Source organism: Oryza glaberrima, chromosome 10, assembly GCF_000147395.1.
Source record: "Oryza glaberrima chromosome 10, OglaRS2, whole genome shotgun sequence".
Taxonomy (NCBI): Eukaryota; Viridiplantae; Streptophyta; class Magnoliopsida; order Poales; family Poaceae; genus Oryza; species Oryza glaberrima.
In genome coordinates, this window is record NC_068335.1 from 14,425,250 (window position 1) to 14,439,726 (window position 14,477).

A 14,477-nucleotide genomic window follows, 5' to 3' on the forward strand; every position below is an offset into this window, starting at 1 on the left:
CTATAATTGAAGCCAATTTGTTCCCCGTAAAGTACCTGCATATAAGATTTAATTTATTAACATTAGAGTTATCGAAAACCATTTCATTACGACTTAACCATATAACCCATCACATTGTAGATGTCCTAACTAACAATTGTTTTTAAACTTAAAGTGATTCCAAATGAGACGACGGAGATAGGTTTCTCGATGGAAGATTCTCTATCTATAGACAATGAGTGCTAAAGTGACGGAAATTGAGAGAACTAATAGTGCTATTAAAGTGAACAGGTAACTTACAACAAAAAGATCAACATTTGATGCTATATAATCAATTTTGCTAAAAAGAATTGTTTAACACTTTTGATGCCTTGGATAAGAAAGCAGAAAGAGAGTTTGTTGTTCAGACGAAGAAACCTTAGGCAATGTTTAGATAATAGATTGATACAAATATCGAGAGAGGAAGAAATAAAAACGGTATCAAAAGACGAAGGTAAAAGAGTTATTCATGAGAGATGTCAATACTAAATATTTTCATCTAGTTGTGGAAGGAAACGTAGAGAAACCGAGATCTTTTGGTTCCAAGATGAGGACAGAATAGTAAACGGGGAAGAAACCCTAAAAAGCTCATATCACTTTGCATGTAAAGGCTGGGTTTATCTATTCCATTATTAAAATAACGTTTATCACATCTTATTAAAAAGGTCATTTTGGTTCACCCGACGGTAATCAATTCTCTTTGCTTGAATCTCAAAGAGAGCTATTATTCCTCAAGTTAGGCAACTACAAAACGTGGTATTAACTAAAATGTTTGAAAAAAAAAAGAGGCAATTTTCCAAATGCAATATACTAAAGCACCATGATCGAAAATAGGTTCCAGCTGAATTTTACTAGGCCTTCTCAGAAGTAATTTAGCCGAACTTGATGGTGTTATCTACTCTCTCCGTTTCAGGGCATAAGACGTTTTGACTTTGGTCAAAGTCATCAAGTTTGACTAATTCTGTAGAAAAATATAGAAATATTTACAACTCCAGCATAGTTTCATTAAATTTGTAATTGAATAAATTTTTATAATATATTTGTCTTGGGTTAAAAATATTACTATTTTTTCTATAAAATTAGTTAAACTTAGAGTAGTTTAACTTTGACTAAAGTCAAAACATCTTACGATCTGAAACAGTGGGAGTATTAACTATTTAATTTTCACAAAGGTACATTACCTCCTTTTAGGCTTAATTTTGGGACTATCATTTTGAGACCGAAATGCAGAGAGGCAATTAAAATCCAACAATATAGACCGATCTACCCGTTAACCATGAGTTTTAAAACTTTTACTAAAGTCGAACGAGCTGAACTCCAGCCGCCTACAGGAGTGACCCGAAAAAGTTATAAGCCCAACCTAGCCAGCTTTCTTTACCAGGATATGAATGGAGTTCTCTTGAATATATTGTGGTTGATATGCTAGCGATTCTAATCAGCCGGGCAAAGAAAAAAGACAGACAAATAATAACAGAAGTGGTTCCACATTTAGTCGACGAATGAATTGTTTGTCTTGGCTAATGGCTATATCATTACCAGCCGGTGTCGGCGCCGGTGCAGGTGTGCTCGCCGGGGAGAGTCCCAGAGCGGCGCAGTCCTTGCCGAATGCACCTAAGTAATAACACCATCAGCAGCAGGCAGCAAGGTTCAGGCATCGAAAAGAAAAAAGAAAATTCAATGCTTGCTTTCTTCGATCTGGCTAAGCTTACAATTCTTGATGCAGGGGAGCTCGGTGAGGTTGAGCATGTTGACGAATCCCGGCGAGCAGGCGCAGTGGTAGCTGAACCCTTCCTCCTTCACGCACTGCCCTCCCGGCCCGCAGTTGACCGCAACGCAAGCTGCAATATAAAAAAAAATGTTTATGCAAAACACTGCTATGTAATGGCAGTAGAAGCAATCCAGATTGTTTGTTTTTTTCTGATCCGATAAATCGTATTATTTATACTAACACATCAATTGCTGATAGTGGAATTTTTTTCTCGAGATTTGCTCTGGTCCAACAAAAAGTAACTCGAAATATCAGTACCTCACGATACCAAATCGTGAAATATCAGTACCTCACGGTACCAAATCGTTTTCGATTAATCCAACGATCGAAAACGATTTGGTACCGTGAGGTACTGATATTTCGAGGTACTTTTTGTTGGACCGGAGCGAATATCTTTTTTTTAACTGGTAGTGGAACTCATAAATCAATATTTGAGATAACAACAATAATACTTGTAGTAAAATACTTTCGGCAGAAATGGTATAGAAAAACTGAAACAATCCGTCATGTGATCATGGATCAGCTTACTTACTGTTAGTGAGCGGGATGCCGCCCTTGGGCATAGGGGCGGAGCTAGAGCGAAACAGAGGGTGGTGCCACTTGCTTAATTTACTCTACTTTAGATCGAGTTTAAGCTGATACGGATGCCTAAGTTTGTATTGAGGGGGTGCATACATGGTGAAAATAGATGAGGTATAGCTAAAAATTTTCTTGACCGGGTTCCTGGGCACCCCCCTAACATATACTACCTCCGCCCCTGCTTGGGCAGAGAGATGCTGGTGTTGAAGCACGCGCTGTCAACGGTGCCTGCAAGGTTTGTTAAATCCATCGCTCCTAAATTAAGCTTGATTAAACTTAATAAAGTTTGGATACTAAAAAAAAAGTGAAATCTAGCATTATAACTTATTAAGTTTTATTTCCACACAAGAAAACTTTATTAAGTTTTACAACATCTAAAACACTAGATTAATTTTATTAAATCTCGCATTAAATATAATTTAACAATATGTTTGTTTTTCCTATAAGTTTAAATAAACTTAAAACAAATTTATTAAAAAGAAAGTTAAAACAGCTTATAATAGTACTATGAAATTGCGGGAGTATATATATGAACTGCTGTGAAGTGAGAAGGCATATATATGGTGTAGAGTTTGGGATGGTGCACGGCGAGGCCGGGATGAGCTTCAACATGTTGGACCAGCCGGCGTCGCAGTCGCAGCGGTAGGCGTCCAGCCCCAACGGCCCCGGCTCCTCCACGCAGTGCCCCTTGCCGCACCTCGCCGTCTCGCACGCCGGACCTGCACCTGCACGTTCACGATCATCATATATGTCTCTGCAGCGACATGTGTACTTACGCCGGCGTGCAAGTTCTTCGTCGTCGTTGCACTCACCGGCGGCGACGGTGGCGACCACACCGAGCAGCAGAAGCAAGCAACCGCCGGCGGCGGCCATGGTTGGTTGGATGGATCGATCAGGGAAAGATGGGATGCGTGTAGGTGTTATTATGTACTACCCCGTTTCAGATTACTAGTTATTTTTGATTTTGGTCAAAGTCTAACTGCATCAAGTTGAACCAAATTTATAGAAAAATATAGTAATATATTTAACATAAGACAGATATATTATAAAAATATATTAAATCTATAATTTAATAAAACTAATTTGGTGTTGTAGATATTAGTATATTTATTTATAAATTTGGTTAAATTTATAGTAGTTTAACTTTAATCAAAATCAAAATGATCTATAATCTGAAACAGAGGGAGCAAGTGGCTTTGATCGGTTCAAACGAGGTTAGGGGTCTTGGGTTTCTTCACCTCAAACTGGTGATCTCCTTTGGATCTTTCAGAACCTTCTCTTTTGGACGCACTACAGGGAGAAATGGTCCAATTCAATTAGGTTCTCAAGTGATTTCAAACACATACCGCGAGAATTTGTCTGGTTACTGAAGAAATTAAACTGATTTTGTCAAAATTCTGTACGATCCCAACAGCATAATATAGGATGAGCAGTTAAAACTGAAAGTGTGGGCTCCTTCCGAATATAGGATGAGCAGTTAAAACTGAAAAAACACAATAGTACAATGCCATATGCCATTGAATTCCTACGGGCATTAAAAGCACAGTAATGTCTCAAAACTAAACACTATTGAGGAGTCAGGGCCCTCTTCCATGCAGCAGCATATTGCCCATTAGTCCAAACAACTACAGTTTTTTCTTTCTTTCAGAATTTAGACAAATCATGCTGTTCCAGCTTGCAGATCAAGGCCTTGTACACCAGTCAGTAGTCTTCGGTACCAGCATAATGTCACAGGTTACTCTTAGAATATACTCTACACTGTTTCTTGTTAACCCAACCAACAGGAATAGACTACATTTTGAACAGCTTCTTGTGAACTTTCAACACCAGCCGACACGTTAGTGAGACTCTCGTCGCAGTCCTACGGTAGACGCCACTTTGCTCAAGGCTGCAAGACTCATCTGTGTTCCCCTGCCCATCACCAGAATTTAGATGCTTGAATTCTGGGCACTGTAACATATTGGCGACCTGCCAATGAGACAAAAGTATTAGGTTTTCTATGTACGAGATTTGCTCAAATGTTTGTCAAATAAATGTACAAGTGATTTACAGAGTTTGAAACTGTGGCACCTTGTCTAGGTTTTGTAGCTCATTATCTCGTATTCCATGCAGGTAGTCTGCAAAACTCATCAAATATCAAAAAAAAAAAAGTTTTCAAATGTGCCTAGATGAGCAGAAAAGAAATGTACTCATCTAACCTGTATAAGCCTGATCTTTGAATATCAGCAGGCTGCACGGCATCAGAAGAAGTGATGAAGAAGCAGGGTCAGTTTCATTTGCACCTTCAAGATTATGGGAACCATTGCTCTCTGTTGTAGTTGCCTGCGACTCTCCAGAGTGTGCATTTTGGGGATCTGTAAAGTCCTCCCCTTTAAGCCTTTGATGAGGGGTAAAGTCAATCACAACCGGTGAAGCAAGAGAAATTATAGCAACAACAGGGAAGTAGGCAGGACCATCTTGGTGTGGCTGAAATGTGCAATGTTACTTGTAGTTCAGTGTACGGCAAAAAATAATATGATGCCAGGGGAAAAAACAATAAGGAGCTGGAAACTACAAACCATGATCCCTTGATTTGGATGATACTCATTAATTAAAACATGATTGATTGCTGAAGGAAATAAACCAGTCCATTGGCAGATTCGGTCGGTTATCTTTGTTAGCCATGAAGGTACTGCAGTATGAGATGCACATTCAGTTTAATTTCACTGATATATAGATTGATACTTCAATAATAAAATGTTGCATATTTCAAAAAGTAAAATGTGAGCATACTTGTAATCATCCAAGTATCACTGTTTTTCAAATAAGCATGGAATACCAGAAAATAATTGCAGTCCACAAAATAAGAAATATAGTCATTTAGGGAACCTTTTTGGACTAGCTTGAACTACTGCTTCAGTTTATGCATTTTTTAAAGATAAGCTAGGCCAAAGGTGAAGGTTTCTAAGGCCTTACATTTAAGCCTAAATCCTCATTGCACTAGAAGCCTCAAATAAGTTGGATCCAGTCAGAGGGGCTGTAAATTGAAGCCCTTAAGTAAGGTAATTTGGGAAATCTTGAGTTGTGCCAAACTAGCCAATAGATGTTCATGACATTGTTACTGTAAACTACTCTGCTGGCCAAGAAAGAGCTTGATGCTGTTTGAAACGGTTTTACACGGCAACCCCGGTGATTGTTAAGCTTTATTCTAGGAGTTAATTCTCAATCACCTAAGGAACTTCATTTGAGCAGATTACAGAGGGAGACCCAAATTTTAGTTCTGTTTATGCAGTGTTCAGACAAGAAACCTTGTGGCATCCAAGCCCTTAATATAGACAAGCTGTTAATGCTTACAGTTTGAACAAGAAGATCTTTTTAGATAATGAATCAAAAGGTCAATAACTTAAAAGGGGATCACTTTAAGTTATGCAATATCTTCTTGTCTAATCACATAAAACAACACCACGAAATTCATATCACTTCAATCATGCAATATCCTGTCTAATCACACTAGATAAACCACAAAGTTGAGCTAAAATTTGCAAGCTTTGATTGCTATATACTCACATGCCTGCGGCAGGAGCCCCTTCTCATGCACCACTCCTCCTGCAGAAACCAACAAATCGAATTCAGTCAAAAACTCAAAACCTTGCTCATTGCAAAGCAAAAGGAAAGGGGAAAAAAAGGGGCTCTTCCAAGCGAGGGATCAGACTTCAGAGAAGAGAGTAACACGCACCCCAGTTCTGCAGCCTCCGGTTCTTGAGCGACTTCCACTTGGGCGCTGGCGCCTGGTAAATCTGCATCCCCCCGCGAGCACCAGACGCATCAAAACCACAAGATCACAGAGACACACAAAAAAAAAAAAGCAAGCAATCCGGGGAGGAATACATGGTGGAGAAGCTGGGACTGCTCGGCGTCGGAGATGAAGCCGGGGACGTAGAGGAGGGTCGGGATGGGGCCGACGGCGTAGTCCGCGAGGCTCATCAGCGGCGGCGCCGCCGCCGCCGATGATTCTTGGGTCGTCTTGTCGTCCTCCATTGCTGCTGCTGCTGCTTGGAGAGTTTGGACTTTGGAGTCGAGGAGAGGAGACGAGAGAAGAGGAGGCAGGTTGCCGTGCTCGGATCGGATCCGTGGGCCGTGCGGTTATTACGTGGGCTGTTTAGCGTGGGCCTTCTCATTATACTTCTGTGGGCTGTATAGCGTGGGCCTTTTAATTAGGAATAAGTTCACTTTAAGTTTCTCATATTGGCGTCCAGTTTGGATTACGGCCATGTTTCTTTCAGCTTGGGATTATTATAATCCAGATTATTTGAAGTAAACTGAAAGAAACAGACAATTTATTGAAGTAGCTTATTATAATCCGGGGTCCAGCTTATTATAATCTGATAAGCTCATTTAGGTGAGCTTTTTCTAGATTATTGGGTGAAAAATTACCCACCATGCCACCCCACTCTCTCTTTAGACTTACAAACCCAATAATCTAGGCTCTGATAATCTAGGAAAGAAACAACTAACCACTTATTCTACTACAGATTATAACAATCTAGCTTATAGTAATCTGACTCAATAATCTAGATTATAATAATCCCAAGCTGAAAGAAACAGGGCCTACGTACTTGAAAACCGCAATACCAAATATTTTATTTCCTTTTTGACTTTCAGTGCCACGCCACTCAAAACCGGTCTCAATACTATCTCAAGACCTTGTGTATTTTGGTTCTGTAAGTTAATGGATAGTACATTATATCTGGTATTATGGTTTAAGGATGTGATCTAAACTTGACAAGATGAGGGAACTCAAAGTGAACTTGTTCCTTTTCATTACATTTCTGTGGGCTTTGTGCCGCTGGCAGCCAGCCCGCTCTCCCCATCGGCATGTCGCCACCGGTTCGCCACTGAGTTATTTCACATATAAAACATTTATGTGTTTTTAGCGACTTGTAAAGATAATGTTGAAAAAGAAATCATGTTGAAAGTACCATAAAATCAACTTCGAAACAAAGTATTAGAATTTAAGTTTTGGCAGTGGCCGATTTGTTGTAGAGCAACTGTAAGTGTTCCGTTTTGTTTTAGAGCGGGCGAAAATATTTTTCTTTGCACAAATATCTCTTTTTCCCACCTTGGACATTTCCCTATCTTCTTTGAGATGACTTTATAAGTAGCCTAGTGGTATAACATTTTCCGTCAAGTTTCAATCAAACTCCGGTCAAATTTTACTATTCCAAATATGAATTCTCGAAAACAATTGAAAATCTCACATTGAATCTACTTTCTCCCCACATCAAAACGAAAACATCAAGAGCATATACACATACTTGCCGATTGAAGTTACAAAAATGATTTCCCAATAGAACAATCATGCATCTGCCTGGCATTCAGGCATGGCAGCTGCATGCCCTGCCGCAGATCAGATCAGATCGACCTGTGCTGCTGTCATGCTGTGCAATGCAACAGTGTGCCGCCGGCCAATTCATAGGATCTTGTTTGGGAGCTTAAATTCTGAGAAACAGCCAACGAGAAACTAGTTAGTAAGAATTTGGAGAATCTTGAAACCCAGCTTTTAACTTTTAGTTTATCTTTTGATTCTATAATTACAGTTTCTTATAATTTGAGTAAAAATTTAGATTGTTTGGGGGCAGTTTCTAGAAAATCTTCAGGTGCCAGAATCTCCTCCAAATAGACCCATAGTCTTTTCCTGGAACCATCGTCTGCACACGTACATGTACACCATTATACCTTACCTCTGCAATAATCTGTAGCTGCTCTGCAACAGCCCAAGCTTAATTATCCTTCCTCTTCTCTCCTTATTATGCGCAAGCGCAATGCATGCACATGACACAGTGGCGCCACATGCCAGCAACAAAACCACCGGCTACTTGGCTCTGATCAGTTGGGGTAGGGCAGGTAAGCCATAGAAATTCAAAACAAAATAACCAAAATTGATCCATGAATGGAAGTGTTAATGTCTGTATTACTTTTAGGAATGTTAGAGCTGAAAATAAAAACCTGTAAATGAACTCAAGTCTTAAAGGTTCTTTTTGGAACACAGGATTTTGAAAACGCGGGAACATGAAAAACGTAAAAAATAGGATGTCATACACAGTAGAATCCTACAGAACTTCAGAACAAAAGATATCAGAAGCAATGCTTTGGTTCACAGGAAATAAAACACAAGATTTTTGAAGGAATTAGAGAGAGTGTGTATAGACATAAATGGTCTGTTTGGGGAGCTTATGCCGCTGCAGCTTCTCCCAAAATTAGAAGTCCCCACAAACAATACAGCTATTGGTCCAGATTCTGAGAAGCTGTAGTTGTAGAATCTAGAAAATGAACTAGAAGTCAAAAGCTGGGAAACCCAGTTTTTCCAGATTTTCAGAAGCAGGCTACCAACCAGCTGCTTATCAGAATCTTAAGCTCCCCAAACAGACCCAAAGAGAGTAAGTGCATTGGAGTTCTCAAAGGAAATGAAAAGACGATATTAGACCTCATGTTTGTTTTCCTATGAAATGAGGGCATAAGAAACCATACCATAGGACTTTGCTACCCTTATTTCTTTGATTCCAAGGAGCTCATAGAAAGTATTTTCCAAGGAATAAAATCCTTCATTTTTTGAAAAAAATTCCTTCAATCCAAAAAAAGCCCTCAAACTGAAGTTTCAATTGTAACTGATAAGCTAACAAATAGACCATTTAGCAGTTTGAAAAACATGCATGGGAAAAACGAGGAAGATGAGTTGGGTAAGTTGGGAAAAGAAATTTTCGCACGAAACGTACTATTTATTAGTTTAAAAAGCATGCCACAAAAATCTTAATCTTAATACAACTTTTGTTGGAGAAAAGAACGGGGCCAATTTGTGGCCAGCAGCATGGGCAGGGCGGTTCCTGCAGTTCCCTGCAGCTTTCTACACACAGCTGCCTGAATGTATGGCTGTGTTTAGATCTAAACTTTCAACTTTTTCCATCACATCAATCTGTCATACACACACAATTTTTCAGTCACATCATATCAATGTTAACCCAAACTTCCAGCTTTGGAAGGAACTAAACACACCCTATACTTAGCATGCACACGTTGAACACAACCAACTCTGCTGTGCGACCGATCGACGACGACAGTGACAAACTTATTATGCAGCTGTAGCAGCACACTGTTCATCCCTGAATTCTGCATTTCTGCTCTTTTATTAGTTAGCCTGGGGCACGTACATGATGATGGTTCATCTTCAGTTGCCGACACTCCTTGCACGTACGACTGACAGTGCCACTGGTTTCGTCCATGTCCATTGCAAAACCTGCCTACAACGACGGCACTTCAATTAATTACCACATCAATCATATCCTTTGTGGATTAATTAGCTACATTGGGTGAAATGATCATTCTATATGTCTTGCCTCTTGAACAGCAATTAGGATGTGGAATTTTAGCAATTTGGTGCTTTTTAAAAACATATTTTATAAATAGATCTTCTATCAAACTCATTCCAAACCTGGCATCTTGGATGTTGTTGGCGCCGAAACATAGCGCGGGTGGCATACAGTCCACCATGGCTAATGATATAGAGATTGTTATCACCAATATCGTTAGCGTTGACCCTCAACGCCGATGTTATCTGTGCCGACCTTCACACCCCGTATAGGCTAGATTGTATCCCCCATCTCAACCATCATCCAATAGAAATAGAAAAAGTCACATGGAAATGAAAAAAAAAGGAGGTGTATTACTTGGTCAATTTCATTTTGAAAAAAAAAAGTTTATGCCAAAATTAACTGGATTCGAAAAGAGTGGTGCAGGAGGTACGTTTGAACTGAGCTCAAACATCATGTAGTACAATGAAAAAAAATATAGGGGATGAGAAAAAGGTATATATTAATTACTTGGTCTATTTCATGCCAAATCAAATGGAGGTGGTGAGAGAGGGATGGAGGTGGAGACTTTTGTTCCTTATTGGTTATCGGAGGTCGACGCCAATAACCACGGGGTTTTAAGAGTATCGGTGTCAATTACTTTGCATTAGGCTAGAGGTTTATTTTTTGCAATAAGTTATATGAGAAATCTATATGGAAAGTAAGTCTTAAAAGACTAAGTAGATTGTAATTTGTAAGAAATCCAAAATAAGAGGTAATATTTACTAAGTATATCTTGTAACTATCTAGGGTATACGATTTTGTTTGTTATTATTCTCTCCTGTTAGTAATTGGGTTTAGTACCTGCACTAGTGTTGTTTGTCTCTGATGACCCGACACACAAGTTACACAAGGGTCACAGGAGAATAGAAACCATTATAGGAGACCAACCATGTGGTTGCCAACCAGTAATCTCAACTCCCCTGGTTACAGATCATGCATCCATACAAAAACATGCAGATATCCACAACGATTCACTTGCGAAAATAATAACATTTTTCTTCATACAAAAATGCAGTAAGGACAGGGCAATCATCTTATTATTTAACTCACGCAGACACGGTCACATGTCTCGGTTTTCGCCAGCAGATATGTTTAATTGGGAAATGTGAGGATAAAATGGTCGCCAACATGACAGGTACAAACTATGAGACAAATTTATTTCATGTTCAGGATTTTATGAGACAAATTTATTTCATGTTCAGGAAATTTCACGAGATTTACGGTTTTATTCATGGTCTCTGTCCGTCAAATACTCCTTCTATTTTATATTATAAGATGTTCTAGGTTTGATCTTTCGGTTTGACTAAATCTGTCTGTCAAATACTCCTTTTACCAGTACCTCGAGGTTTTTTTTTTTGGACCAGAGCAAATCTTATCTTTTCTATCTTTGAGGAGGTGCCATGAGATACCATGAGGTACGAGGTACCAATCTAATCTAACCGTTGGTTTAGCAGGGGTATGATCGGGCAAACAGAAAAGATGTCTCCTCTCTTGCTGGTCGTCTGTGCTGGCCAGGGACGTTTCGCATCTAGGCCGCCGCGTCGTCGTGCATCGAGCCCGCCGCCGCCGTGATGCATCCAGTCGCCGCCGTCACGCATCCCGCCGCCGCCGTTGCGCATCGACCGCCGCCGCCATCGCGCATCTAGCCCGCCACGTAGCCGTCGCGCATCTGGCTGCCCCTGCCTCTCGCGGTCTCGCTGCCCTCCCGACGATTTTTTTCCTCTCGTGAAACAGGAAATGACAGAAATACCCTCCCACCCATGGTACCGCTTCGATGAGGAGGTGCAATACCATGAGGTACGGACGATTTCTAACCGTTGGATGATGCTAGATCAACGGTCGGGATTTGGTACTGCACAACCTCAAGGACAATAAAAAACCTCTATAAGAAAACATATTAAGAATACCAAATTTTTATTTAAAACCTCCATTAAATCTCTATTTGTAATATATTTTTTCTATGTTAAAAATGTGGCTAAATTTTTGTACAAATTTAATCAGGTTTGTAGAAGTTTAACTTATGAAAAAACCCAAAACATCTTATAATATGGAATGGAGAGGTTTGTTGAAGAAAGATCAACAGCAGACAGATATATCATAGTACTATGTATGTATCTGGTTAGTGACTGATCCAAGAAAAATTCAGACCATTGCTGCCTTTTACGCTGCTACAGGCTGCACCTCACACAGATCACAATCCACAAGGACAGACAGACAGCCAATCCATCGTCTTCCTCGCGAGCATGGCCATGATTGGAAGCGAGCATGGCCCCAAGCTCAGCTGAGCACACACAGTGTCAGTACACACACTAGCTTCTCTCACCGGCTCTCCGCCATCTTCTCGTCCTGTATGTGTAGTTTAATGGCGAAAGATTCTGACAGCCAAGCTTTTAGCTCGTACTCGTAGCTCGTAGCTCGGGAATTTAGGATCCCCACCTCCACGTTCCTTCCTCCCGATCCTCCTCTCCTCGCTCACATCACATCACATGCCGGCCCGGCTCGCCATTGATCACCTCTCGTGTTGACTGAGAAGCGTTTGTACTGTGTGGTGGTTGGTGATTGGGTGTTGTGCCGGTCATCTTCTCCCTCGCCGGCGAGCGCTTATATAGTCGTCCCTGCTTCTGCTGCTGTCGTGTGAGCGAGCGATCTTGGTGAGGTTTTCTCTTGGCGATGGGGAAGGCGGGGAGGTGGCTGAGGAGCTTCTTGGCGGGGAAGAAGGATGGGGGTGGGAGGAGATCAGGGGAGAGGCAGCAGCACGGCGGCGGCGACGCGACGCCGGCGGTGGAGGTGGTGGCGGCGAGTACCAGGGAGAAGAAGCGGTGGAGCTTCCGGCGGTCGTCTGCGTCGGCGTCGGCGGCGGCGATGGGGAAGCCGGCCGCGGTCACGGCGCCGTCGACGCCGGAGCCGAGCGTGTCCGGGCTCGCGTCGGTGTCGGAGCGGGCGCGCGACGTCGCTGATCTCGAGGGGCAGAGCAAGCACGCCATGGCGGTCGCCGCCGTGGCGACCGCGGCGGAGGGTGACGACGTGTCGGCGAGCGCCGTCGAGGTGGTCGCCGCCGTCATGATCCAGGCCACCTACAGAGGCTACCTGGTGAGCTCAAAAAGCACTAATTCATTCCGCACCCATTCGATCGAAATTTGGGCGAAATTTGAGAGAATTTGTGGAATGTGCTAGGCGAGGAAGGCGCTGTGCGCGCTGAGGGGGCTCGTGAAGCTGCAAGCGCTGATCAGAGGCAACCTCGTGAGGAAGCAGGCCACCGCCACGCTCCGCCGCATGCAGGCGCTGCTCGTTGCGCAGGCCCGCCTCCGCGCACAGCGCATGCGCATGCTCGAGGAGGAAGAAGACGACGACGTCCATGGCCACGGCCACCACCACCACCGCCGGTCATCGCCGCACCACCCCCGGCACCGCCGCTCCTACGTAAGCCGCGCGCGCCTCCCCTCGCGCCGCCGTGGAAACTTTCTTATGTACGCGCTTTGCAGGAGATGGACAGGTCGGGCGAGGAGCAGGCCAAGATCGTGGAGGTGGACGTGGGTGAGCCGGCGCCGCGGCGGCGGGGGCGGAGCAGCTGCTCGGTGGCGGCGAGCGAGTCGAGGGAGCGGCGGATGGCGGAGTACGGCTACTACGCGCAGTGCTCCCCCGCGCCGTCGTCGTCGGCGTTCACGGCGGCGGCCGCGGCGAGCCCGCCGCGCGACGCGTCGTACAGCGGCCACTTCGACGACTTCTCGCCGTTCGAGCCGGCCACCGCGCGGAGCAGCCCGTACATTCCGCCATCCCCCGCCGCCGCAGGCGGCGGCGGCGGCGGCGGCGGCGAGTTCTTCCCCAACTACATGGCCAACACGCAGTCCTCCCGCGCCAAGGCGCGTTCCCAGAGCGCGCCGAGGCAGCGCACCGAGCCTCACCTCCCGCAGCCGCCGCCGCCGCCGCCGCACCTCGAGCGGCAGCCCAGCCGCCGCCGCGGCGGCGGCGTGCCGAGGAGCGTCAAGATGCAGCGTTCGTCGTCGCACGTCGGCGTTCCGGCGGCGCACGGCTACCACCACCACCACCTCTACAGCTACGGGCAGTATCCATGGTCGGTGAAGCAGCTGGACAGATCGAGCGCGTCGCTCAAGGACAGCGAGTGCGGGTCGACGACGAGCTCCGTCCTCACCGCCGCCACCACCGTCGGCTACTGCCGCTCCCTCGTCGGCTTCGACCTCCACAGGGGCCACTACTGATCGACCAAACACTTGCTCGCTCGCCGATTTCCGTCAAAGTTTGTATAAATTTCAATCAATTTCGAGTTGTTTTTTGAGCAAATTCTTGTCAAACGATTCCGTGTTCCAACTGTTGATAGAGATGTGAGCAACACAACGTGTGATCTCGATCGATGTAATGCGTGGATGATTTGTACGATAATGGGCAGTGCATGTGAGAGATTCGAACTGAATCTGTACATGATTTTTTTTTCTCTGATGAATGATGGAAGAAGGACAAATGAAAATTAACGAGATCGATAGTGCGGAATTTTGCCATCAATTGAATCGAGTAGTGGTACGGGCTACGGAGTGCTACAATTCATCGTTGATGCGCAATTAACCAGCGAACACGATCCAGTTCTTGAATGAACCACAGAATCTTCATCGATGATTTCATCTTCTGTACTCTAGGACTCTAGGTACGTACAATCTGTAGTTGCGATGAAACGCAGTGTTATATCGCTTTGGGCTTGATTAGGGCCGGCAAAA

General features: G+C 43.6%; 3 protein-coding genes across 3 annotated transcripts; 1 reads left to right on the top strand and 2 right to left on the bottom strand.

Moving 5' to 3' along the window:
• On the bottom strand, positions 1-2,615 carry LOC127785716 (uncharacterized). The gene is made up of 5 exons (XM_052313115.1): positions 2,544-2,615; positions 2,315-2,345; positions 1,728-1,856; positions 1,555-1,629; positions 1-35 (listed from the first exon to the last, which is right to left on the bottom strand). Exons 1-5 carry the CDS (start codon positions 2,613-2,615, stop codon positions 1-3), a joined length of 342 nt encoding a protein of 113 aa, XP_052169075.1.
• Positions 2,616-3,760: 1,145 nt separating this feature from the next.
• LOC127786068 (uncharacterized) lies at positions 3,761-6,411 on the bottom strand. The gene is made up of 7 exons (XM_052313393.1): positions 6,233-6,411; positions 6,081-6,141; positions 5,912-5,950; positions 4,924-5,036; positions 4,564-4,831; positions 4,436-4,482; positions 3,761-4,333 (listed from the first exon to the last, which is right to left on the bottom strand). Exons 1-7 carry the CDS (start codon positions 6,380-6,382, stop codon positions 4,157-4,159), a joined length of 855 nt encoding a protein of 284 aa, XP_052169353.1. The 5' UTR covers positions 6,383-6,411; the 3' UTR covers positions 3,761-4,156.
• Positions 6,412-11,862: 5,451 nt separating this feature from the next.
• LOC127786111 (protein IQ-DOMAIN 19-like) lies at positions 11,863-14,256 on the top strand. The gene is made up of 3 exons (XM_052313439.1): positions 11,863-12,840; positions 12,925-13,170; positions 13,233-14,256. Exons 1-3 carry the CDS (start codon positions 12,421-12,423, stop codon positions 13,965-13,967), a joined length of 1,401 nt encoding a protein of 466 aa, XP_052169399.1. The 5' UTR covers positions 11,863-12,420; the 3' UTR covers positions 13,968-14,256.
• Positions 14,257-14,477: the final 221 nt, after the last annotated feature.